The 22,925-nt window shown below is 50.8% G+C and overlaps 8 protein-coding genes across 8 annotated transcripts; 5 read left to right on the top strand and 3 right to left on the bottom strand.

The window, feature by feature from the left end:
- Nucleotides 1–535: 535 nt before the first annotated feature.
- On the bottom strand, nt 536–1,691 carry MRS44_015380 (uncharacterized protein; the record flags this gene model as incomplete). The annotated part of the gene is made up of 3 exons (XM_046277612.2): nt 536–874; nt 936–1,603; nt 1,655–1,691. The coding sequence occupies 3 exons, from the start codon at nt 1,689–1,691 to the stop codon at nt 536–538; spliced, it is 1,044 nt and encodes a 347-aa protein (XP_046126318.1).
- Nucleotides 1,692–2,375: 684 nt separating this feature from the next.
- MRS44_015381 (uncharacterized protein) lies at nt 2,376–4,629 on the bottom strand (the record flags this gene model as incomplete). Its single annotated transcript, XM_065619183.1, has 6 exons — nt 2,376–2,744; nt 2,808–3,394; nt 3,453–3,758; nt 3,880–3,925; nt 3,986–4,282; nt 4,345–4,629. 6 exons carry the CDS (start codon nt 4,627–4,629, stop codon nt 2,376–2,378), a joined length of 1,890 nt encoding a protein of 629 aa, XP_065475255.1.
- A 379-nt stretch (nt 4,630–5,008) lies between these two features.
- Nucleotides 5,009–7,692, top strand: MRS44_015382 (uncharacterized protein; the record flags this gene model as incomplete). The annotated part of the gene is made up of 6 exons (XM_046271622.2): nt 5,009–5,020; nt 5,100–5,387; nt 5,510–6,222; nt 6,274–6,708; nt 6,756–7,161; nt 7,213–7,692. The coding sequence occupies 6 exons, from the start codon at nt 5,009–5,011 to the stop codon at nt 7,690–7,692; spliced, it is 2,334 nt and encodes a 777-aa protein (XP_046126320.2).
- Nucleotides 7,693–8,294: 602 nt separating this feature from the next.
- On the top strand, nt 8,295–9,223 carry MRS44_015383 (uncharacterized protein; the record flags this gene model as incomplete). Its single annotated transcript, XM_046282685.2, has 3 exons — nt 8,295–8,599; nt 8,653–9,021; nt 9,082–9,223. The coding sequence occupies 3 exons, from the start codon at nt 8,295–8,297 to the stop codon at nt 9,221–9,223; spliced, it is 816 nt and encodes a 271-aa protein (XP_046126321.1).
- Nucleotides 9,224–10,228: 1,005 nt separating this feature from the next.
- MRS44_015384 (uncharacterized protein) lies at nt 10,229–11,233 on the top strand (the record flags this gene model as incomplete). Its single annotated transcript, XM_046272352.2, has 1 exon — nt 10,229–11,233. One exon carries the CDS (start codon nt 10,229–10,231, stop codon nt 11,231–11,233), a length of 1,005 nt encoding a protein of 334 aa, XP_046126322.2.
- A 623-nt stretch (nt 11,234–11,856) lies between these two features.
- MRS44_015385 (uncharacterized protein) lies at nt 11,857–13,589 on the bottom strand (the record flags this gene model as incomplete). Its single annotated transcript, XM_046277613.2, has 4 exons — nt 11,857–12,470; nt 12,524–12,960; nt 13,014–13,191; nt 13,265–13,589. The coding sequence occupies 4 exons, from the start codon at nt 13,587–13,589 to the stop codon at nt 11,857–11,859; spliced, it is 1,554 nt and encodes a 517-aa protein (XP_046126323.1).
- A 712-nt stretch (nt 13,590–14,301) lies between these two features.
- MRS44_015386 (uncharacterized protein) lies at nt 14,302–15,573 on the top strand (the record flags this gene model as incomplete). The annotated part of the gene is made up of 1 exon (XM_046282686.2): nt 14,302–15,573. One exon carries the CDS (start codon nt 14,302–14,304, stop codon nt 15,571–15,573), a length of 1,272 nt encoding a protein of 423 aa, XP_046126324.1.
- A 2,423-nt stretch (nt 15,574–17,996) lies between these two features.
- On the top strand, nt 17,997–20,292 carry MRS44_015387 (uncharacterized protein; the record flags this gene model as incomplete). The annotated part of the gene is made up of 4 exons (XM_046274237.2): nt 17,997–18,745; nt 18,803–19,694; nt 19,752–19,943; nt 19,996–20,292. The coding sequence occupies 4 exons, from the start codon at nt 17,997–17,999 to the stop codon at nt 20,290–20,292; spliced, it is 2,130 nt and encodes a 709-aa protein (XP_046126325.2).
- Between the last annotated feature and the right edge of the window lie 2,633 nt (nt 20,293–22,925).

Genomic DNA, 22,925 nt, shown 5'->3' on the forward strand with positions numbered 1-22,925 from the left:
CCCTGTTTTGTTATCGGGTTTAAAGGTCGTCGAGACCTTCACAGTCTGGGACATTGTCCGTTCAATGATTATTCTAAGGAGAGCACTAAAATAGATTAAGATTTAAACATTATGGGGTGCTGCGGCCGCCAACCGTGAGCCAATAACGACCTGACCGTGGCTTCGTGGATCTCACGCAAATGGCGTCTTTCACCCGCTCACAATGTGGGACATGAAAGAAGAAGCTAAGCTCGACAGGGCCCCAGCAAGTAAAATTGGGCTGTGCTATTTCTGTGTCAGCTTTAATTGACAGGGCGTCGAGATGTTTGGGAAATAGCCTCGCCTAGAGATCAATTTACAGCCCCTGTTTCACTCCTTGAAAGGTTGCATAGCACACGATGCTCATTGTGTAATACGATCTTCATTATCAGATAAGCCGAGACTTAAGGGGAAGCATTACTAGTAGGGCACTGAGATGCGAAGAGTAGTAACATTGTAATTTTATTCTACATAGATACAGCTGTATCTTGGTGAACGAGAACCTGATCGCTTCCTTTTATGCAGCAGCGACCCCGGCAGCCTTGACCTGGCTATCAATGGTCTTCTGAAGACCCTGCTTGTAGAGTTGGGCCCTGCCATAGGACTCAGCGTAGGACGCCGACACAACCTGTTCAACAGTGGCGGCCTCAAACTTGGCAGGGTCCTGAGGAGCCTTGCATGTGGGAATGCAGTCAACAACGTAGTCGGGGTTGCCCGAGACAAAGACGGGGATCGAGTATCGCTCCTTTCCAGACTTGTTGATGACCCTGTGAACGTTGCTCTTGTACTTCTCGTTGGTCCATCGAGCCATCAAGTTGCCCAAGTTGACAACAAGAGCTCCCTCGGTGGGTGGAACCTGGATTGCGGTTAACTAATTGTTCAAAGGTGCAAGAGTTTAGTTCGATCTCATGACTTACGTCGATCCAGACATTGTTCTTCTGGTCCCAGACTTGCAGACCATCAACCTTGTCTTGAAGAAGCATGGTGATGGCACCAAAGTCGGTATGGGCGCCGATTCCTCGAGTCAGCTTCTCATCAGCGTCCGCTGGCTGGGATGGGTAGTGAAGCAGCCTCATAGTAGCAACAGCGCCATCCAAGAAGCGAGAGAAGTAGGTCTCTTCGAGATCAAGAGACAAGGCAAGTACCCTCATCAGGTCAGACGCCAGCTTGAGAGTAGAGTGATAATACTCCATGCTGTGGCTCTTGAACTCGGCCAAGTCATCACCAAGAGCCTCAGGCCATTGGTTGGGACCACTGTTGAGCTTCTTGTTGACAAAGTAGGGGTGAGTCTTGGGAATGTCATCACCAATGTAGAACCCCTCCTTCAGCTCAGGCTGGGTCCCCTCCTCGAGGATCTGCGACCGCAACATTTCGTATCCTCGGTTCCAAGTAGTCTTGTCTTTGGATACCTCGTCCTTCTCAGCTTGTGACAGGGAGAAGAATTTCTTGGCGCAAGCAAGAGCTTGCTTTTGCTGCTGCAGCGGCACAGAGTGGCCAGTGATCTGGAAGAAGCCATTGTAAAGGCAGCTTTGGCGGACTTGGTCCACAACTGCCTGCTTGCGGGCGGGATCTTCTGAGTAGAAGCCTGGGCCAATTAGAAACGGTTGACAACTCTATAGGGGAACCCGCAACCTACCAGAGAAGTCAATGATGGGGATCTCGAGCTGAGCCATTGTGGAGAATTCTGTTGGCGAATTGACAAAGGGGATTGCCGTTTCAATGCGAATGCAGAAGCAGAGTTGTTAGTGAAGCTTTGACTGTGGATGCTTTGGTGTTCGAATAGGCCAAAGACTTTGCAACCCCAGAGTTAATAAATAACTTTGAAGCAATTCAAGATGATCATGAAAATACACCAAGATTATCTTGAACCCCTCCGGAGCTCTCCGACACACTTTTCGGGCTTTGTCATCCCAAGGCCGAGAGACCGAGTCGATCCTCCAGCTAACAACCGCCGACAACCGAAATGGCGACGTGATCGAAGGTGCGGGAAAGTGGGAGACCCCCATTTTTGACACTTCACTCATCGCCTCGGGCTGGGATTGGCTGGTGAATTACGCCTGAAAGAGTAGTTGTTGTCGAGAACGTAGGGAAGACTCGGAAGCAGAGAGGGAGGTTAAGGAAAGATGCCGAGTATGACTGCAAGTTCCTATCGCCAAGCTCTCGCCTCTCTTTTCCTCCCCATCTCTCTCAGTCGGCAGTTTTAGGGTAGGGATTCCTGAGATTGACAACATCAAGAACTTGGAAATATGGCTTAATGGCCCTGATCACCAGCTGAGAGAGTTGAGATAACCAAGTCCCCTCGCCCTAAGAATCGGGCGCGATGATATTTACAAGGATCGGCACTCCTTAACGCTGCCTCAATGCTGGGGAAAGTCCCAATCTAAGGTCCTCCATTTCTCATTTATCTCCTTGTTGATCGCTAACCTTTCAGACGTCATCTCCTCGCGGGTCTTTCTGGCAGTCTCTTTGTCGATTGGAAAGTCGATATTCTCATTGATCTGATGCCAAATTTCAGGTGGCAGATTTCTGACCAACGGCAAATCTGCGAACTTTTCCGACCACCAGTCTCGCTGTTGTGGAGGGATGTTGGCGGTTGAAATGATGGGGTTCATCGGGTCGACAAGAAACAAAGCCGGCATCTTGCAGTGGCCTGGACGAGTCTTGTCAGCCAGCTCAAAGGGGCCCAGACGGTTCTGGTAGACGTTGGGATAAAAAATGGCTTGTCCCTATCTACTTAGTACGCTGCCAATTTCCTGCAACCTAGTCCCACGGATTTTCATGGCGAAGACCCTTTCGATGCGAAGCCAGTCGCCATAGATGTAGTGCACCTTGTCACCCAGGTTCTCCCTATCTCCCTGGGTGCGAAAGCTGATAGGAGTATCTGCAATGTTATCGCAATCGTAGCAGAACAAAGATGTGGCACAAATCCTCTCGATGGCTTGACCTTCAATCTGCCATGGGCTCCCTTCGTAGGTTGGTTTCTCGGGTGTTAGATGGATATTGGCCATCTCGACGATGACTTGGATTTGAGATACCTCTATTCCCACCATAGCTCTTGGACTGGGTGTCTGGACATCTCTCTTGAAGAAGCCCTTGTCGCGGACCTGGCTGGCCTGTAGTTTGGCCAAATAGCCCTCATCAAGGCTGGGTTCTGGAAGCAAAAGTTCGTGTGTTGCCTCCCACCATTCTTGATCCAGCCTCTGGCTTTCCTCTGTGTAATCAGAATCGTCGTCCTGCGGTCCACCCGGTCTGTTGTTCGGCTCGCACGTATACCTGCACACTTCTGGTACACTGCAACGATATTTGATGGCCTTGATGCGCTGAAACCGGGAAACCTCGAAGGCTTCGTCAGTCGAGCGGAAGACGATATCCCATGCTGGAAGGGAATTTTCGATAAGCCTCTCTATGATTGAATAGAGTGGTGCATCTCGTACAGGATGCAGACTGTTGATGTAGCTGTCGATGCGAGGCTTCTCGCCTATCAGGTCGATATTGCAAGAAAGCCACTGAGAACGTGTCCCAAAAGCTTTCATCTTCAACGGGAGCAGCATCGCTGTACGGCGGCCAACATTGGTTTAGGCGGCTGAGGAATGGCCTCTCCCATGCCACAGTAGTCGATGCAGCCGTCAAGCGGTACATGTTGGCCGGGGCAAGATTTTGGACGTCCCATATACCAACGACCAGATCGATGAATCCACCACGTTGAGAACCTTTCCATCGGTATCTGGCTGCCAGTCGTTCTGGGACCTTTGCAAGTTCTCCAATGGTTCAACGGCAGCCTTGAGTTTGTCCTGCAGGTTTGGGTGATGAGAGTGTCTGACTTTATCACATAAGCGGCGTAGTCCATGACAGGAACCATACCCGTCTCCTCAAAGAGCTTTGCCTTCTTGGCCAGTTCTACGAGACACTATAGGAAAGAAGTTAAGAGGCGAGACTGGAACAGTGGCTGATCTGGACCGTTACTTACAGCATCTGCCATTGTCTCTGTAAAGTCGGCGTGTGGCCGGTACTCGGCCCAAGGCAATTCAAGCACTTGCCTCTTCCACTGGAGGACAGTTTCAGGTTCGCGGACCTTTAGCCACCACTCTGGCTCGTTGGTTATGTCCTCGACGAACTTTAGCATGCAAACCTCGCGGTTTGTGAGCGTTGGTGCGTACCAGCCGCCGTAGACGCCATGCAAGTATGGCGCATGCGGGCCAAAAACGCTCGTGTGGCGAGTCAAAGGAAGGCCGTAGCCTGGAAGTTTGAATGGGCTTCCGGGGTCCTAGAGATTAGAGGATTTAGTCTTGGTCTTGAGAAGAGTAAAAGGTGCGGCTGTGCACTCACTACAGGTCCGTTCTGCAATCTGATATTGATGATGAAATTTATAAAGGGTTTCACAGGACTCGCATCTGGGTTTTTGTGGTTATTAAATATGTCCTTGAAATTTTCCTTGATATCTTGAAAACAGGGAGGCGGATCTGGAGCATTGAGTACCCAGGACTCGATCGCATGCTCCGCGTTTTTTGTCAGAAACTCTGCATCCCCTGAAGAGTCTCGGCGGTTAATGAAGAGCCTTGAGCTAGAATCTGAGTTGGAATGTCTCTGGCTGGAACCCCCTTGGACCTCCATTGTAGAAACTGGGCTTGTCAAGCTTCACTGTGATGAGCGACAATTGCAGTGAGGGATATTTTGCGAAATGTTGGTCAGCAGGCAGCAGCAGGGATGCCATCACGGCCAACATCATAAGCCAACATTCCCCTCAGCTCTCTCTCGTAGAGCGTGAGCTTGGTTGCAGAGGAGGATATATCAACATCTTTGGCAGTATCTTGTTTCTTTTCTTAATTCACAGGCCCTGTCTAGCGATCCCAAGAAACATGCCCATTTTGCTATGGACTGACACTAGATGCAATTCTATAAGCTATTGTTACTGTTATGGACTTCTCGCTAGCTGGTCCTAAACTTGTCCTCTCATTGACTGCTCTCAGTCAATAGCTAGTCGCAGCCAGTGATGCTATTCCAGGTATGTTTCGATTACAAAACAATAGACTCTAGCCTGTGTGAGAATGCTCAATATGTACAGTCAGCAACTGTCATTTTAGGCGAGTGGGACGGAAAACAATACCCCGACGGGAACAACACCAACCTCGGCTTTATTTCCCCCGCCCAAGGTGCTTTTCCGTCAACATCTCCCACCCTTCACCATCTCTACCCGTTCGAGTCCCTTCCTTATCTGGACTTTTTCCGCTGTTGCCTTGGCCCAAGGTGACGTCTTCTTTGTTTCGGTTGGTCAAGGTCAGTGCCGAATGTCTTCAGAGCGTCAACTACTACCTGCCCCTGCTGGCGAGACCACGCGTGTCTTGAGGAGACGGAAAAGGAACAGCGAGAGGGTGAGAGTAACGCGGGCATGCGATCGATGCAAAAAGTGAACCCACCCAAACCATTCTTAGTGGCCGGAAGGCTAATCATTGGCATCTCGTCTAGGCGGAAAATTAAGTGTAATGGCACTCAGCCGTGCGAGTTCTGCATGCGGGCAAAGGCCCGTTGCACGTTTGACTCTGCTTATGCAAGAGGCCGAGTGCCCATCATTCCCCCAGCACCAGACGTTGACCATGGGACTATCACTATACCGGCCTCACCTCACTTGGACTCTGGTGAGAGTCCTTCAGTCTCGGCACAACAGGCCCCAGTGACTCCAAGCACAGAGGGTGCAGATGCTCCTACAGGCTTGCAGAACTACAGCCTGGCGCCCAATAGTCTCATGCCTTCAGAAGAAGCACCCCCGGTAGCATCTCTGCAGCATTCTCCAGAGCCGTCTCAGGAGGATCTACAGGGACACTATATCGGTCCCGCCTCTGGTGTTTCGTTTCTGCTCAGGGTCCAGAAACGTCTCCATCAAGCGATCTCGTTCTCTTTACCAGGAAGCATCTTCACATTTGGTGATGCTCCTCTCCATCCTCCCGATTTTGATCCGTCTTTTTGCATGATGCTTCCAAGAGACGACGCCCAGCACTTGATAGATCGGTACTTTGACTTTGCCATGCCGACACACCGCTTCCTGCATCGTCCCACAATTCAAGAATGGTTCGTCGAATTTTATGATACCCTGGGTACTATGCGTGATGTGAGCAATGCTCCAGCCAAGGTCGGATTGCTGTTTATGGTGTTCGCTCACGCCAGGGTGTACATGCCCGAGGATGACAGGCCTGGCCCATCAGATCTGAGGTGAGTGTCCCATACTGCATAAATGTACATCGCTAAGATCAAAGATCATAGTTCTCGCTACTATCTTGCGGCTGAACACCAACTCTCAAAAGAAAGTGGCTCAATACGTCTCACCAGCGTCCAGGCCCGCCTACTACAATGCTACTACCTCCTAACCCAGTCTCGAGTCAACCATTGCTGGAGCCAGTTTGGTACAGTAACCAGCTTAGCCCTTGCCATCGGTCTGAATAGGAATAAACGTCCCGGTGCAACAAGCGGGCTCAGCCAAGTTGAAGTCGAGAGCCGTCGTCGAACCTTTTGGTGTGCATACACCTTGGACACTTATCTCAGCATGTCTCTGGGCAGGCCGCGGTCATTCCACGACGATGACATTGACACAGAGCTCCCGGCATGTGTTGAAGATCACGAGATAACAAGAGACCACATCAGCACGTCCGCGCTCAACAGGGGGTACTCTATTATGCTAGCTCCTCTTGCGCATATGAAGTGAGATGACCACAAGTCCCCTGGAGCGCTCTCAACTAACTTGGCAGACTTGCTCGTATCATTAGCAAGATACTCCGCAGCCTGTACTCCATCAAGCCCGTGTCAGCCAGCCGTCGAGCGGAAGAAACAGAACGCATCTCCAAAGACTTGGACGAGTGGCGAGCCGAGCTTTCCCGATTTCTCGATGCCGACTTTTTTAGTTCATCCCTCCTAGTTCCGATCTTTCAACGGCAGAGGAATGTTCTAAATTTGACCTATTACCATGCCATCATCCTCACCCATCGGCAGTCAGTGCTCAACAACTTCGCTCGGGTGTCACAGCAGGGAGTGAGGTCGTCTAACGAGAGTTCTCAACATGAGGAGAGTGTCAAGCAGTGCCTGAAAGCAGCCATGGAGATAGTGGAGACGATTGATGAGATCACGCACAGCCGTCAAATGTTCCGTGCATTCTGGGTTCGTCTTCCTTGACGTCTAGCAACAGATCGTATGGCTAACTGGCTATAGATCACGGCATACTTTGCCTTTACCGCCGCCATGGTGCTCTACATCTACGTCATCCAGAAATGGGCATCTCCATTTGAAGAGTATAGCAGCTACTTTGCAGCCGCCACCCGATGCCAATCTCACATGTCTTCCATTGCTGAGAAGGGCTCATTGTTCGAACGCTATTGCCTCGTGCTGGAGGAACTGCGCACCGAAGCCTTGCGCCATATCAACCGCATGAACCCGTCGACGAACGGACTCGAAGGGATCGATACTCAGCTCCAGGATATTGGCTTCCAAAACGTGGGACTGGCAATGGACGGCAGCCCCAGCAACGAAACGACCTACACGGACTTGATAGGGCAGGGGGCTATGGGTTTTAGCACTCTTCAGGGGTCCACACTCACTGACTTTTCTGGATGGAATCAGTTCGCTTCTATGGTTTCTTCGGGGCTGGGCAACCTTGATGTTTTCCTCAACGACGACACATTCAGGGTCTAAGTCAGACTAGAGAGCATAGAGAAGCTCGATACCAACCAATCAATGATACCACGGATAAAGAAGAAACGAATGTCCCCTCGTAAGCCGATGTTTGCGGAACGGGGATAGTGTCACCATTGTTTAACTATCGATGTGCCTCTAAAGAGGATATCTGTCACAATGACAAAGATCACGGTTATCAACACATGCCGAGACTAAAACCGAATGCCGTGAAACAAGCGTAAGTCTGATGATCAATCCCCCGTCAAGCAGTCATCCGTCGGATCAATGGCTCTCTCAGAATCGAATCCGCCGCTTTTTCCGGTGCTTCCCCTCACAAGTTGCGCCACCATCCGTCGGAAAAGATCTCACGGATATGTACCTCTAGATGCAAATCCGTGGCCGCGGCACGGAACAGCCAAAGTGGGACGGAACTTGCGGCCAGTGGTAGTTGATGCCGCCTACTACAGACTATTTCAGAGGTACATTAACCTATCCTCTCTTGTCAGTTGTCACCGTTTGCAGTCTTACCAATTGTATGTGGACACCATCGGATTCTTTTCCCTCCTCAACCAACTAGTCCCCTCCCCTACACCACCAGTCCAATCTTACACATTCCCACTATGGCATCAGCAGCTGCCAAGCGCCTCCAAGGCAAGACCATTCTCATTACTGGTGCCTCATCGGGCATCGGGCGCTCTACGGCCTTTGAGTTTGCGCGCACTAGTCCTAATGACCTGAAGCTCATCTTGGCTGCGCGTCGAGTTGACAGCCTCAAGAGTATTGCGGCCGACATCGCCAAGGAGGTGGGAGACGGTGTCAAGGTCTTACCAATTCAGCTTGACGTCAGCAATCCAGATGAGGTGCGAGGATTCGTGGACAAGTTGCCTGCCGAGTTCAAGGAAGTAGATGTGTTGGTCAACAATGCGTAAGTATCTACATGAGAAACTGCAAGGAGACGCCCTAATGAAACGTCAACAGAGGCCTTGTCAGAGGAGTGGCTAAGGCACCTGAGATTGCAGAAGAGGACATGAACGTCATGTTCGCAACCAACGTGACTGGCCTGATCAACATGACACAAGCCATTCTTCCTAGCATGCTGAAGCGCAACAACGGCGAGGGAGCTGGCGATATCATCAACATTGGCTCGATCGCTGGTCGTGAGCCGTATGTTGGAGGTGGCATCTACTGTGCAACAAAAGCAGCCGTCCGATCCTTCACTGATAGCTTGCGGAAAGAACTCATTTCCAAGAGAGTCCGTGTGATCGGGATTGATCCCGGCCAAGTTGAGACAGAGTTCTCTGTTGTGAGGTTCTATGGCGACAAGTCCAAGGCCGACGCCGTCTACGCGTGAGTCCTCCCTCTGCCTACTCATTTATTCTTCCGCAGCATGGACTAATCATATCCCAGGGGCTGTGAGCCATTGACGCCTGATGATATCGCTGAAGCAGTTGTGTTTGCCGCTGGAAGGAGAGAGAATGTGGTCATTGCTGATACACTCATCTTCCCCAATCATCAAGCTGCTGCTACAATTATGCATAAGAAGCCTTGATAGCGATTTTTAGTGGAATTTGATGCTGTCACTAGGGCTATAGATACTGTTAAATAGGCTTGATGGACCAGTTTAATCATATGCCTTCTCCCAATCCTCGCAGTATTGGTCTATGAACTGGCTGCCGTACGTTCGCGCATCAACCACGCCATTGGAACCCTACCATTCTGCATAAAATTTTGGGCTCTATATATTGTTGGGTTTGATGTGAATATGCTGTCACAAAGCGTGCTGTTTGCAATTGTGCCCGACACCTTGTCTGTGATCCCCCAATAAGCAACTTCCGGGCTCACTCTCCTGGACTCTGTGATCAATCCAGTGAAATAAATAACAGTTCTGGTCCTCTTTGGGAACCCCTGCCTCCAGGATATTCCCCGGACAAGCTTCCCGCGCTCATCAGCCGAATCTAGATATGTTACGATCGAGCTTATCTTGGTGTCTCGGTAACATTCCGACATAATCAGCTCATACGCGATATCTGGTCTTTCTAAACTGCTCATGACTCATGCAATGTCACGCAGACACGGCTTGGTGTTGCATCGTCTATCCGAGCTTTGCGGGGGATCGGCACTCCGCATTTCATCCGTCGGAAAAGAGGTGTAACATACCCGTCGGAAATGCCACTTTCCAGCCACTCTTTGCCGAGTCTGGCTGGCATTTCTGCGAGGAATGGCCTGAGAAGCTCAAATTGAAAGGTCGCGTAGAAGTTCATTTTCTGATGCGTCAGTATTGAAAGAACGGCATATAGGCATCGGATGAAGAGGTCAACTTATGAGGGAACAAGCCTTGGGTTACTTGTGAAGCATGTGACAGAGATTGAAGCTGAAGAATCGGATGTACGACTGGGCCTAGGATAGCCCGGTCGTAAGAAGCGGAGCACCCAACGGCTACCCGGATACCTAATGGCCCCTGCCGGAAGGGCTTTAAGTATCTTGTCTTCTCCTAGAGCTTAGCGTACCTTCTGCTCTGCAATAGTCACGCTCCCTAGCACCTGGATCAGCCATCATGTCGTTCCCCAAAGTTCCCCCAAGCGGAGTCTGGGCCCCCGCCATCACGTTCTTCGATCACAGCACCGACACGCTTGATACGGAATCACAGGCCAAGTACTACTCTTACCTGTCAAAGACTGGCCTTGCGGGACTCGTTGTTCTTGGAACCAATGCAGAAACATTTCTTCTCACACGTGAAGAACGCAAGACCCTCCTAGAGACAGCTCGACAGGCATGCGGGCCCTCCTACCCCATCATGGCCGGCGTAGGGGGCCACTCAACAAAGCAAGTCTTGGAGTTCATCTCAGATGCGGCTGATACCGGTGCCAACTACGTGTTGCTTCTACCTCCAGCATACTTTGGCAAGCAAACGACACCAGAAGTCATCAACAACTTCTTTGACGACGTTGCCAAAGAGAGTCAACTCCCTATCGTCATCTACAACTTTCCTACAGTTTGCAATGGCATCGACCTTGACTCAGCAACCATTGCCGCTCTGGCGAAGAAGCATAACAACATTGTTGGCGTAAAGCTAACATGCGGAGCTGTGGCCAAGATCACCCGGCTCGCCGCTGAGCTTCCGGCTGATCGATTCGCTACATATGGAGGACAGTCAGATTTTCTCATTGGAGGACTTGCTGCTGGCTCCATGGGCACTATTGCCGGCTTCGCCAATGTCTTTCCGAGAACCATTGTGCACATCTATAACCTGTATAAGGAGGGCAAGTATCAGGAAGCTATGGAGCTGCACAAGAGGGCTGCGCTCGCTGAACAGCCCTGCAAGGCTGGCATTGCGTCCGTCAAGTACGCGGCTTCTCTGAATACTGCAAAGTCGGCTGGCATCAAGGGAGCCCAGGAGAAGTTGAAGCCTAGACGGCCATACAGTGAGCCTTCGGAGTCTGCCAAGAAGGTGATTGAGGCCCAGATTGCGGATTTGGTGAGCATCGAGGCGTCACTGCAACCCAATGCGACGAATGGAAGCACCAATGGGCACACTAACGGTGTAACGAATGGGAACTAGGTTGGGGCATTTTCTAGATGGATAGCGAGGGAGCAATAATTTGACTTCTTTTTCGTATCTCTTACACTTCGAAATCTCCACATTGTTGACCTTGACGTCTCATAATCTTTCTAATCAGAGTCTTTACCTAAAACAACCAGTCACTGCCCCAATGTTGGCCAAGCTTCTAGCATTAGGAGTGACTTGTAAGCTTCTCCAATTCTTCCATGCAAGTTCGTGGAGTGATAGGTAACGGCCTATCATTAAGGAGCAGGTCTCTCTCAATTCTTCTCGCCAAAGTGTTTTGGCGCATAGACCCAGGGCAAGCTGTAGCAGGTGAGAGCATCAGGTTGAGCAACTATATCCATCTCTGCATGTGCATCATCGAGCAAGAGCAACTCGTAGTGTCCGTCATAAAATACTCATTTCTGTGATATATATGCCAAAGGTCCTAATGGCTTCGCTGGAAGCGATGGTATCAGACTCAGCTTAACAAAAGTAACACTACTAGAATGTCATAACCAATTTCCCTCTTCTCATCATATACAAGGGAAGAACCCAAGCATCCATGCCTCGCCATCGCAACGCCATACGACAACCATCCCTACCCTCGCCGCCACCAGTTGATATTTCTGTACAAACCATTACAGAACATGCTTGAACAGCGGTGATCGGTCACCCATCTCAAATAGCTCCTCCTCAGTGTACTTCTCCTTGGCCTCGTCGGCGATCTTGGCCTTGTTGGCGTTTGCAACTTTGTAGCTCCACTCAAGGAGAAGAGCAACGATCAAACCGCTAGCACCGAATGCCAAGCTGAGACCGAAACCAGTGTGGTACTTGGGCTTCTCCTTCTCAAGGTACATGAAGCTGCCCACAATGCCACCAACGTTGCCGACGCAGTTCATCAGGGCGATACCGATAGCTCGTCGGGAAGCAGGGGCAATGTTGTTCGCGTTCCAAGAAGCCGCCGCTGCTTGGATCGGGTAGATACCGATGACAGCGAGGACGACGGAAAAGTACGCCACGGCCTTCTTTGCTTCGAGAGCTCCGTTGAGGGAAAGGATGATGGAGTAGGCGGTTGTGACGATAGCCATGGGGATAACCACGAACGGCATTCGCCAGAAGAAACGGTCGGAGAACTTGGCGAAGGTGATAGCCGAGATAGCGGCGGCAACGTACGGGGGAGCGGAAGTAAGCTGAGCAGTGGTGTTGCTGAAGCCCATGGCCTTGGTGATGGTCGGGAGAGTGAACTTGATACCTGTTCCGAGGGATTAACTTGTGCTCTTCTTGATCGTATCCTGGGAAACATACCGTAAGAAAGGGCAGACTGGCAGAGCAGGAAGTATGCCTGCACGTAAATTCTCCAGTTGGTGAGAACCATCTTAAGATCCTTCCACCTAACCTTGTTCTCCTCGTGGAAGCCGCCTCCCTGCTTGATGAACATGGAAAGCTCGAGGTATCGAATCTCATCAGGCTCCAGCCAGCGTGTGGACAGGGCAGGCGTGTCAATAAGCAAGAAAAAGCAGGAAATGCCGAGGATAACGGTGGCAAGGCCTTCAAGGATGAAGATCCATCTCCAGCCCTCGTATCCACCAACTCCGTCCATCTCAGCGATACCGGCAGCGAGCAGGCCCGAGAAAGCGCCAGAGAGGGCACTTGCGCAGTAGAAGTATGATATTCGAGCCGAGAGGTCCTTGGGCATATACCAGTACGAGCAGAGATAGATGGCACCGGGGAAGAAGCCGGCCCTATTGATAGCGGCGTCAGCGCAGAAACAGTGAGGGTTGGGGGTACTACTAACTCAAAAATGCCAAGCAAGATACGTGTAGTCATGAGTCCGCCAAAGTTCTGGACCAAGCCAGTACAGGTCATAATGATACCCCAGCTAAGAGTGAGGATACCGAGGTACATGGAAGGGCGCTTGAACTTCTTGAGGAGAATGTTGCTGGGGACTTCGAGGAGGACGTAAGGGATGAAAACTATGGCATTGGGTCAATATTTTCATCCAAGGCTCGCCAAAAAAGGCGACGAGATCATGTCAATGGTACTTACAGATGGAGAGAACAGTGTTGTACTGCACTCCCGACATGCCCAAGTCCTCAACCATGCCCTCAATCTTCGCGTTACCAATATTGGCACGGTCAATGTGGCAAATCAAGTACAGCGCTGCAAGCATGGGGACAAGGCGAACGTCAACCTTTCGGAAGACCTTCTTTCGCTTCTCCTCGGGGTAGGTTGTGTAGAACTCAGCATCCTCTGGGTCCAGGCCAAAGACGCGAAAGCCGGAAATGTCGATGGCCTCGGGCGCATTCTCAAGGTGAGAGTGCTTGTCCATGACGTCAACGTCGCTCTTTTCGATTGAGCTCTTGGGAGCCATGGTGGTGGTGGTCGCTGAGGAGAGTCGCTACAAACAGACAGACACCTTGGAGTTGAAGGGAAGAGAGGAAGTGTCGCTGGTGGCCTGTTCGTCACCATCGATGGGGCCAAGCTAGATATTATAGCCAGAAGGCCTCTGGCAATATCCCTACTCAACGCCAGTACATAGCGGTGTCTTTACCCCAGACAACCCCAGACTTGGCAACCATTCCAAGTGGGCCAGTGACTCGAGAGTGCGGGGTCAGAGTTGAGGTTTCACCGAGGCGGAAATGCTGACCAGGAGGTGAGTTTTGCGCCGTTGATCAGCCACACTCTTGTCGATCTGTGCAAACAGGCTTGCGGATAATGATCCAATCATGTCTTTACCCGCTACAGTATCCGCCATGTGCGGTAAACATGTCCTCAACATCGGAGCACCACTGCGGTCAAAGGCCCCTTTTCCTTCAACGGCCTTTCGCAGATGACACGGAAACTAAATGACGGATACTACCCAACGGACTCTTAATCAACTCCCGTGATAAACCGCATTACCGAACTGGCGAGTGGTGCACTACCCCGCAAGAGGCAGTGAGGGACGGGAGCGATATTGCTATCGTTTTCCGGCCAAGACGAGAATAGGTCGACCACGTTTTAACGTCTGGCCAATCCGCCATTATTGACAGTCCCCTGTAGCAATTCAAGCACTCAACCAATTTGTTTTTACCCAAGAAATCATGTCTCAACGCAGTATTATCAAGGATATTGTCATCACGCCGGTGGCATTCCATGATATGCCCCTGCTGAACAGTGTGGGTGTTCATGAACCATTTGCACTGCGCAGCATCATCGAGGTCATCACCGAAGATCATTATGGCTTGGGTGAATCTTACGGAGACTCAACTCACTTGAGCCGCCTTCAAAAGGCCGCCGAGCAGATCAAGGGCCTCTCAGTACACAGCACAAACCTCATCTACAAGAAATGTGTCGAGTCTCTTACCGGCGACACAAGTACTGGGGGAGACGGCATGGCAGGCATGGTGACAACAGCCAGTGTTACCGATAAAGTCTTTTCCCCATTTGAAGTCGCCTGCCTTGACATTCAGGGCAAGCTGGCCGGTGTCCCTGTCAGTGACTTGTTGGGTGGACGTGTTAGAGACAATGTCCAATACTCAGCATACCTCTTTTACAAGTGGGGTGGACACCCCGGCGATGAAGACGACGAGTACGGTCCAGCTTTAGATCCTGCTGGAATTGTCAAGCAAGCAAAGAAGATCATCGTTGAGTATGGCTTCAAGGCTATCAAACTCAAGGGGGGTGTCTTCCCGCCGGCCCAGGAGGTTGAAGCCATCAAGGCGTTGCATGCTGCATTCCCCGGTCTACCCTTGAGACTCGACCCCAACGCTGCATGGACTGTCGAGACGTCCAAATGGGTCGCCAAGGAGCTTGATGGTATCGTCGAGTACTTGGAAGACCCCGCCCCGGAGATCGAAGGCATGGCAGCCGTGGCCAAAGAATCGCCCATGCCGCTGGCTACCAACATGGCCGTGGTGTCTTTTGACCACCTCGTCCCCTCCATTCAGCAGAACGCAGTCCAAGTGGTTCTTTCCGATCATCACTTCTGGGGCGGTCTTCGGAAATCACAAACATTAGCGTCCATCTGCGCAACCTGGAAGATGGGCCTATCAATGCATTCCAATAGTCACCTGGGCATCTCACTTGCTGCCATGACACACTTGGCATCTGCAACCCCCAATCTCGACTATGCCTGTGATACTCACTGGCCGTGGAAGCGTCGCGACGAGGACGTCATCGTCGATGGCAATCTCAAGTGGTCAGATGGTGGTGTGACTGTGCCCTCTTTGCCAGGACTGGGCGTTGAGCTCGACAGGGCGAAGTTGGCAAGGCTTCACCAGCAGTATCTTGACTGCGGCTTGCGGAAACGAGACGACACTACCTATATGAGGAAATTCCAGCCAGACTTTTCCGCCAAGATTCCTAAGTGGTGAGGCGATTGGTTCCTGTCTTGGCGAAGAGAATAATTAGTGGCAGTTGCTTGGTCCAAACATCCCTACCTATGTTAATAAACTTCTTTATACTTTGAATGCATATTATGAAAGCACGTGAGCCGTCGCTTGACGTCGATCACCCGAGAAGAAATGTCCGGCATGAAACATCACGTTTGTTACAAGGGTATGGCTAAGCAATGTGGCTGACGCAAGGTCAGACTGCAAGGTACCTGGTGAACATCACCTCTCGCTTGACACATAATCTCCAACAACATAAGATCAAGGCAATCATAACTACGTAGCTAAGCATCTAAAATGTAAGCTGTTAATCGAGTAATAGATCTCGATCTTAACCACAACACTACCGGGTAGGCCGGACTCACCGAAAGGATTGCTCCTCTGCCTCTGATCCGAGCGCGTTATTTTTACTTAATTGGATTACACCACAGGAAACACATGGCGGCATGTCATACATACAGACATGTAGGGTAGATTTGTTTGGTTTCTTGCATTATCAACCGGAGGTCATCGGCGCTCGATCGAAAGTCCCCCTGTACCAGTCTTGCATCGGCATCTGTCAGCGTAAGCCCTCGTCAGCAAGATCAGGGCAACTCTCTGTGAATGCCTTTCTAGTCAACTTGCAGTCTCCGACTCAAGTCATCACCGTCTTGTGCAAATGAGAAACAGCACACAAAACACGTGAAAAATCTTGTTTCTCCAACCTTGGGGAGTCGGCAAGTGGGCAGGCAGCGTTGCCATCTGCCGCATCTAACTCGTAACGGCGAATTGTAGACCCCTTGGCATTCCCATAACCTGCGTGACAACCACTCAGATGCTCGGAATGAAATATTTTCACGCGGTTAAAAGTGGAAAAGTGGAGGGCCGAGGTGATGGGATGAGACCCGTTCGTGCCTAAACCGTCACCGGAAAAGCGGTACCTTTGTGCGTCAAAGAGGCCAGGGCCTTGTCTCACCCTTGCTGACGACGACTGACATTGCGTCACTTTCCATCTGCCGGCCACCTTAAGAGATGGCTTGGGCGGTGGCGCCATGAGGCTAACGACAGCCCAGTCTTTGGATAACTTCACTTGTTCACATCTTGCTGACCGTGGTATTCTCGATGCTCTGCACACTAACTAACGCCCCTGTTTCTTTACCCAAGGCTTTTCCCAAGCTGACATTACTTTACGTGGCCGACACGTCAGCGATCCTGCCAACTGTCTAGCAGTCTTTGGACTGGCGCTCTATTCTGCCTTGTTGAGATCCGTCTTACTCGTACTGCTATTTTTGAGATTCTCAGAACGAAGACATAACGGGCTTCTTCCTCCCAACATCTCTCGTACGATCTAAATAAAGCGCTGGGGCACAAGAGGAGTTGGCCGCAAACCCACAGCCAAGAAATGGATTCTGCATCTCGGATTGTGAGACTGAGCTGACGCCCTGAGAATGAGCCACTTGTGGAGAGTTCCAGGGGCTCGGATAAAAATCTTACCTACGGGATTTATTCGCAAGCCGTGCTCTAATTGAAATCCATGGCGGGCCGGTAATAACAACTCATGGGACCCTTGTGTGACAACATTTCGAGCTCCAAGAGACATCCCTGTCTCGACTTCAGACACACGTTCATCCTGCGAGCAGCCACATCGGATCCCACATGCTCTCCAGCGTTTACCCCTGTAATCTAGATCCGAAATGGAGCATCAAAGAAAACTCCGGAGCCGAAGACGAGGTTGTTGGGACTCCACCAGAGTGTCTACGGCCATCCTGACGGTCAGGGCGCCCTCTTTACCTGTTCCTGGTGACATTTCAGAGGGGTGGCAGTGCATTGAGCCAAACACAGTCCCGGGATTGGTCCTGACAGACCCGATGTTGCATCTGATCCAGGGAAAATTATGTCATGTTTTGACTTTGACGATACGACCTCGGGCTCGGTAATCCGCTCTTCGATACCCGCGAAACAGTGGAGATGGGATCCAGCAACTTAGACCATGGTGCGACTGGTGCTGAGAAGACTCGAATCATGATTGCATCTGCGTCGAGGCAAGAGCCGGGTTCAGGGGCGTCCTAATACGAACAACGTCCTCTTGGCAGCTTGCCTTGCCTATCCTGGGTCTAAGCTCAGCTCGGCCTGGACGTGGTGATAACCTCATTTCGGCGCAACCGGATGCACTGGGCTAAATGGGGGAGCGAAGGATGGCGGGATCTTCCATGATCCCTGGTCAAGATGTTTCCGAGAGCTCTGGAAACTCAATATAGAGCATGCTCCTCGCCGGCAGTGTGTCCCAGGCCAGATGCTTGTTTCTGTTTGCTGTATCAAACCCGTCGCTCGTTGTTGCATTTTCGCATCGTCCTCTATGTGAGGCAGTCAATCGTTCTTATTCATTCGTTACATAATTGCAAGTCAGTAGGCTTGCTTCTCACAGGATGCATCTCGAGCCACCACCCTCCGTGAAGCAGTTTGCCATCCCTAATGGCCTTATCCAGAATGCCGTCAGTGACCAGAGCCTACAGCCAAATGATAGGCAACAACAGACACACCTCGAGTCCCTGCCCCGGTCCGTCGTCGTAAGACGAGCCTCTGTGAGTGGAGGTATCTCTCGTTCACTTAGCGTTGTCCGCACTGCCGAAGTCAAATGGACCTCGGGACCTGGACCTGGCAGAAGAAGATTGCATCGCAGTTCAAGCTTGCCTTCTATAGTCCGAGAAGGCAGCTTTAGAATTGAGGATGTAACTCGAGCACCGTCGCCGGTTACACCCTCTTTCTATGGCTTCACGAACCCTTACCTCGATATCAGAACCCCTGGGTCGCAAGAAGACTCAATTCTCCCGGACTCTCATGAGTTTCCTCCATTGCCCCTCGCACCACCCCCAGCTCACAACACAAGTGGCTTGGCTAGATCACTGAGCCGTGCTCTCTCCAAACGCAGTGCTCGGAGGGGTAGCATCTATGAAGTCTACGAAAAGGCCAAGGTCCGTGGAGAAAAGATCAAGCGCCAAAAGTGGACTCAGATCGCCTTTGAGTATACTGTCTACACTTTCCTTCTCTGTTTCATCTACTTTGTCCTGGTCGGCATGCCGTTATGGCGCGGAGCCGTTTGGTGGCTCTTTGTTGCGGTTCAGGAGAAGATGATTGTTGCTGGTGGTTATACAATCATGATTGGCGTGGCTGCCTTGTAAGTTGAATGCACACCTAGAAAGGTCATGCTCATGAAGGGGCTAATAGTCTTCAGATACGCATTCGCTCCTCTACTTGTCCTCTTCGAACCTGACCCTCCTCCCGTTGAACGGTCCACAGGGACTGATCAATCGGTTCGCAAGACGGCGTTGCTCATCCCCTGCTACAAAGCCGCCAACATCATTGGGCCAACCCTCGAAGCAGCCGTCAAGATCTTTCCACCTCAGAACATCTTTGTCATAGCCAACGGAAACTCTCCTCAGCCTCTTGATAATACTGAGGATGTCTGCAAGCCCCACGGAGTGAACCACATATGGTCTCCAGTCGGCTCCAAGATTGTCGCCCAATTCGTTGGATGTTATGCGGCAAAGCATTTCAAGAATGTTCTCCTCATCGATGACGACTGTGCTCTGCCTCCAAACTTTCCCATCGTTGGCGACCGCCTTCAAGACAAAGTCATGTGCATTGGCTATGCCATCAAGAGTGTTGGGCCAGATTCCTCCAGGGGCACATTATGCCAGCAGGCGCAAGATCTCGAGTACAAGATCTCGGGTTTGCAAAGAGCCCTAGCCGGAAAGGTTGGCAGTGCAACGTTTCCCCATGGTGCCATTTCACTCTGGGATCGACAGTTCCTCGTGCAAACGTTCCACGACCATGTTGGCTTCTCAGTATCTGAGGACTGGTTCATGGGCCATAGTTGCCGCAGGCTTGGAGGCCGCATACAGATGTGCACCTCTGTCTTTGTCGAGACAGAGACTCCATCGGCCATCTTTTTCAGCTCCGGTGGAAGCCGAGGTGGCTTTGGGGAGATGACAGTCTTTAAGCAGAGGTTCCATCGATGGAACTTTTTCTTTGTCAATGGTGTGTGGTACAACATGGCCTATATCCTGGGCAGCTGGAAGCTTGGGTTTTGGGAGATTGGAACGAAAATCTTTGTGTTTCAGGAAGTATGTCCTACTTCACCATGGTGAAATATCCCCAAGCTAATGCCTAGTGTCTTCTAGGTGTACGAGACACTGCTCTATCTCATGACACCATTCGTCCTCCCCATCTCCATGATCGTGAGGCCTTGGTTTTGTGGAATGTTACTAGGTATCACTATTCTAGTTTACCTCGTGAACGCCATCATCTTCAATGAAGTGCATCTCAGGCGAAAGAGGGAAAGAGTCGGATATGGTGTGCTACTCTTCTACTATGTGAGTAACCTACCGACAGCAGTCAAACCCACACAATTCTGACATACCACAGATGCCCTACAAGATGGCTCTTACTGCTGTGAACGTTGCCAGCTGTTATTGGTCGCTCTTCAAATACGCAAGATACTTTGCACAGCGCCACCCAAAAGTTATCGAAGACGAGAGGGCAGTTGAGGTTGTAGTGCGCCTTCAAGAAAAAGTTCCCCGTAATAGCGAGGCGGATCTGAATCGCCTCTACGGCGAGAAGTCGGTGGTTGATCAGAGGAGCGATAATGCAGAGGATCCGCCAACACAGCCTTGCCCAGTTGTGGTGAGCAAAAGGGTGAGCTATGTTGAGGACATGGTTTAGCAGCGAGGTACTACACTGTTTCTTTAATTACACATAATGAAAATGAATCAACACCCGGTTCCATACATGATCCAGCCAACTCTGCCTTCAGCTTGACGGTATGTGAAACCAAGAACTTGTGTGTTCTGTTCCCGTAGTCAAGAGAGGACAGATTCTGTTTAGCCATCGTATGGAGGCAATGTCTCTTGCCCTATTCCACTTCAAGTTTTGGTGGCTAGCTTTGCCTTAGGTGGTGAGGGGATGGATGTACGCTCAGTGTCGATAGGTGGTGTGCTGTTTGAAGGTGAGACGGCTTCAAGGTCTGGTTGAAGGTCCCGGCTGCGCAGGCGGAATGTGAAGCTCGCACCTGAGCACAAGGTCGCCACAGCAGAGCAGAGAATAGAAGAGTCGCTGAATTCTTTCCGCTTCTCACCCACGGGTTCCTGCAATGTCTTCACTAAAAAGACAACGGATGCCACGCAAGAACCGAGCGCGAGGATGATGGACAGTCTGTAAAAACCCTTGGCAAACGGCGCCCCGCTACCCAGCCCTCTCAACTTAAGAGCTGGCTCGACTTTATCTTTCCCCTTCAAGTGAGCCATGTCTATGAATGTCGTACGGGATAAGGTCGTATTGGGTAATTGGTGACTGTCGTAGTGATGCCAAGTTATAACAGATCTTGACCTAGTGGCGAGCTTTGTAGGGTTGCGCGAAGAGGACGTTGCTGATGAATTGATGAGATGGGAAGAGCCAAAAATAAAATGGAAGGCCCTCTCCTTATACCTCCTATGTTCCAACCGCGTTTGACTTTTTTCATGGGATGACTCAAGATGCACGTTGAAGGTGTCACGGGATTGGGCTTTGAGGCATTGACTTCAGTGAAATCTAATTGCAAAGTGTGCATTTGCATTGAGTTTACGGGTAAGTCAAGGGGAGATGCTTTTGTTGAGATTCGCAAACATCTCCCAGTTATACTTCGCCTCTATGCAGCGCTTCCAAGTTAAATGCCGTTATACCTTCATTGTGTAGGATGCAACGACAGTTACTCCCCCCAGGCTTGGAAATCCGAAGACTATGCAAAGAACAGTCCACGATTGCCAACCAGCCCTGTAGACGAAAAAGAAAACAGGACACGCAATCTCTGCGCAGAGTTTGAAAAGACTGACGAGTCCTTCATCGAATCCAGTGAATCGCATTTGATGTTGGTGTCGCTAGCTTAACTTTGATTCGAGATCCGCTCTTGCTGCATCATTTCCAAACGTCTTCACCTATTCTCTCCCGCCTCGGCTGTCTTTCGTCATTCGTCGTCACCACAGCGTGGCTCCTATCAGCCCGGCTAGACAATGGGCCTTGGTCGGGAAGTGGGTGTTTCAAACGGGGAGTTCCGCCTTGCACCAGGGTGGCGGAGGTTGACTAGCGTCAGGGGTGTGAACCTCAACTAATAACTAGCGGCTCCAAGGCAAAGTTCATTGTTGCATCACTAATGCCTACAAGGAGCCAATGGCGGTCAATTGAAACTTCCCGGGATCACGATCGGGGACCAGGTCCATCCTTGATGGGATGGTGATCACGAACTGGGGTGCCCGAGGATCTGGGTGTTGGGAATCATCAAAGAGCATGTATCTCAAAGAGCAAGCATTGGTTCAAACCAAGCGCTATATTTTTGGCTTCATCATGGAATAATTATGATCAAGATAGCAAAGAAAATCTGTGAAACCGGCAAAGTGATCTTAGTCACAGGGTTGGTGAGCCAGGCAGAGCGCCTCGCCCGACACACCATGGGAGCACCCCGACAAGAATGTCACTGTCAAGAATAGGGCGCAAACAACGGGAGATATTCTAGTCATCGGGAGGTGGGGGTCTCGAAGTACTGGCTGTTCCGAGTTTCCGACTTTTCCATGCGGAGTGTCGACGCTATGGACTGCGCCTAGTGCCGATCTCAGACAACTACGCCCATTGAGATGGAGAATCACCGGAAGTCCTAGGTACGGTAACAGTTATCTTTGAAGTTTATGCTACACATGGAGCTTTTGAAGGGTGTTTTACAACGCTTGTGCCTTTCGATGTTGATAATTAAGTAGGTGTTTAGAGATCTGTGTTTCCGTTGCAAATCGCCAGATTGTCACTCAGCCCCTACATGGTCGTTGAGCTAGAAGGTGAACAAAGACTGCATAAACAGTGGAAACAATCAAAAATTCGGGAACTTGGTTTGGCACTAGAATATTCCCCTTGGTTGTTGGGAGGAATCCAGAGACATGGATATGGAATATGGGGCGTTATCGTCACGCCTGTAGGAGCCCCCCGGGATGGAACGCACCCGTAGGCGTTGAAGGGGTGACACGTAACTTGGATACCTACGGAAATATCCATTTTCAAAACATAGATCAAGAAAAGTCTAATCGTGATGCACAAAATAGGGGACACCATGACATTCCCAGTTGCCGTCGCCAGCCACACGCAACTCCGGGTTGTCGGCATCGTCCTCCTCCCAAGACACGTCAGGATCAGGCTTCATGTGGATCCCGGTGACCTCTTTTCCAAGCCCACTCTCCAACTGCTACATCGCCATGACGAGTCTTTGGGGCAGTGTGAAGAGGACATGGTGAGAATGACTGACGCGGACATTGAGAGTTGACCGCTCAGGGGGTCGGGAA

This window comes from Fusarium solani (assembly GCF_023522795.1).
Source record: "Fusarium solani strain SB1 chromosome Unknown bctg00000011, whole genome shotgun sequence".
NCBI classification, from domain to species: domain Eukaryota; kingdom Fungi; phylum Ascomycota; class Sordariomycetes; order Hypocreales; family Nectriaceae; genus Fusarium; species Fusarium solani.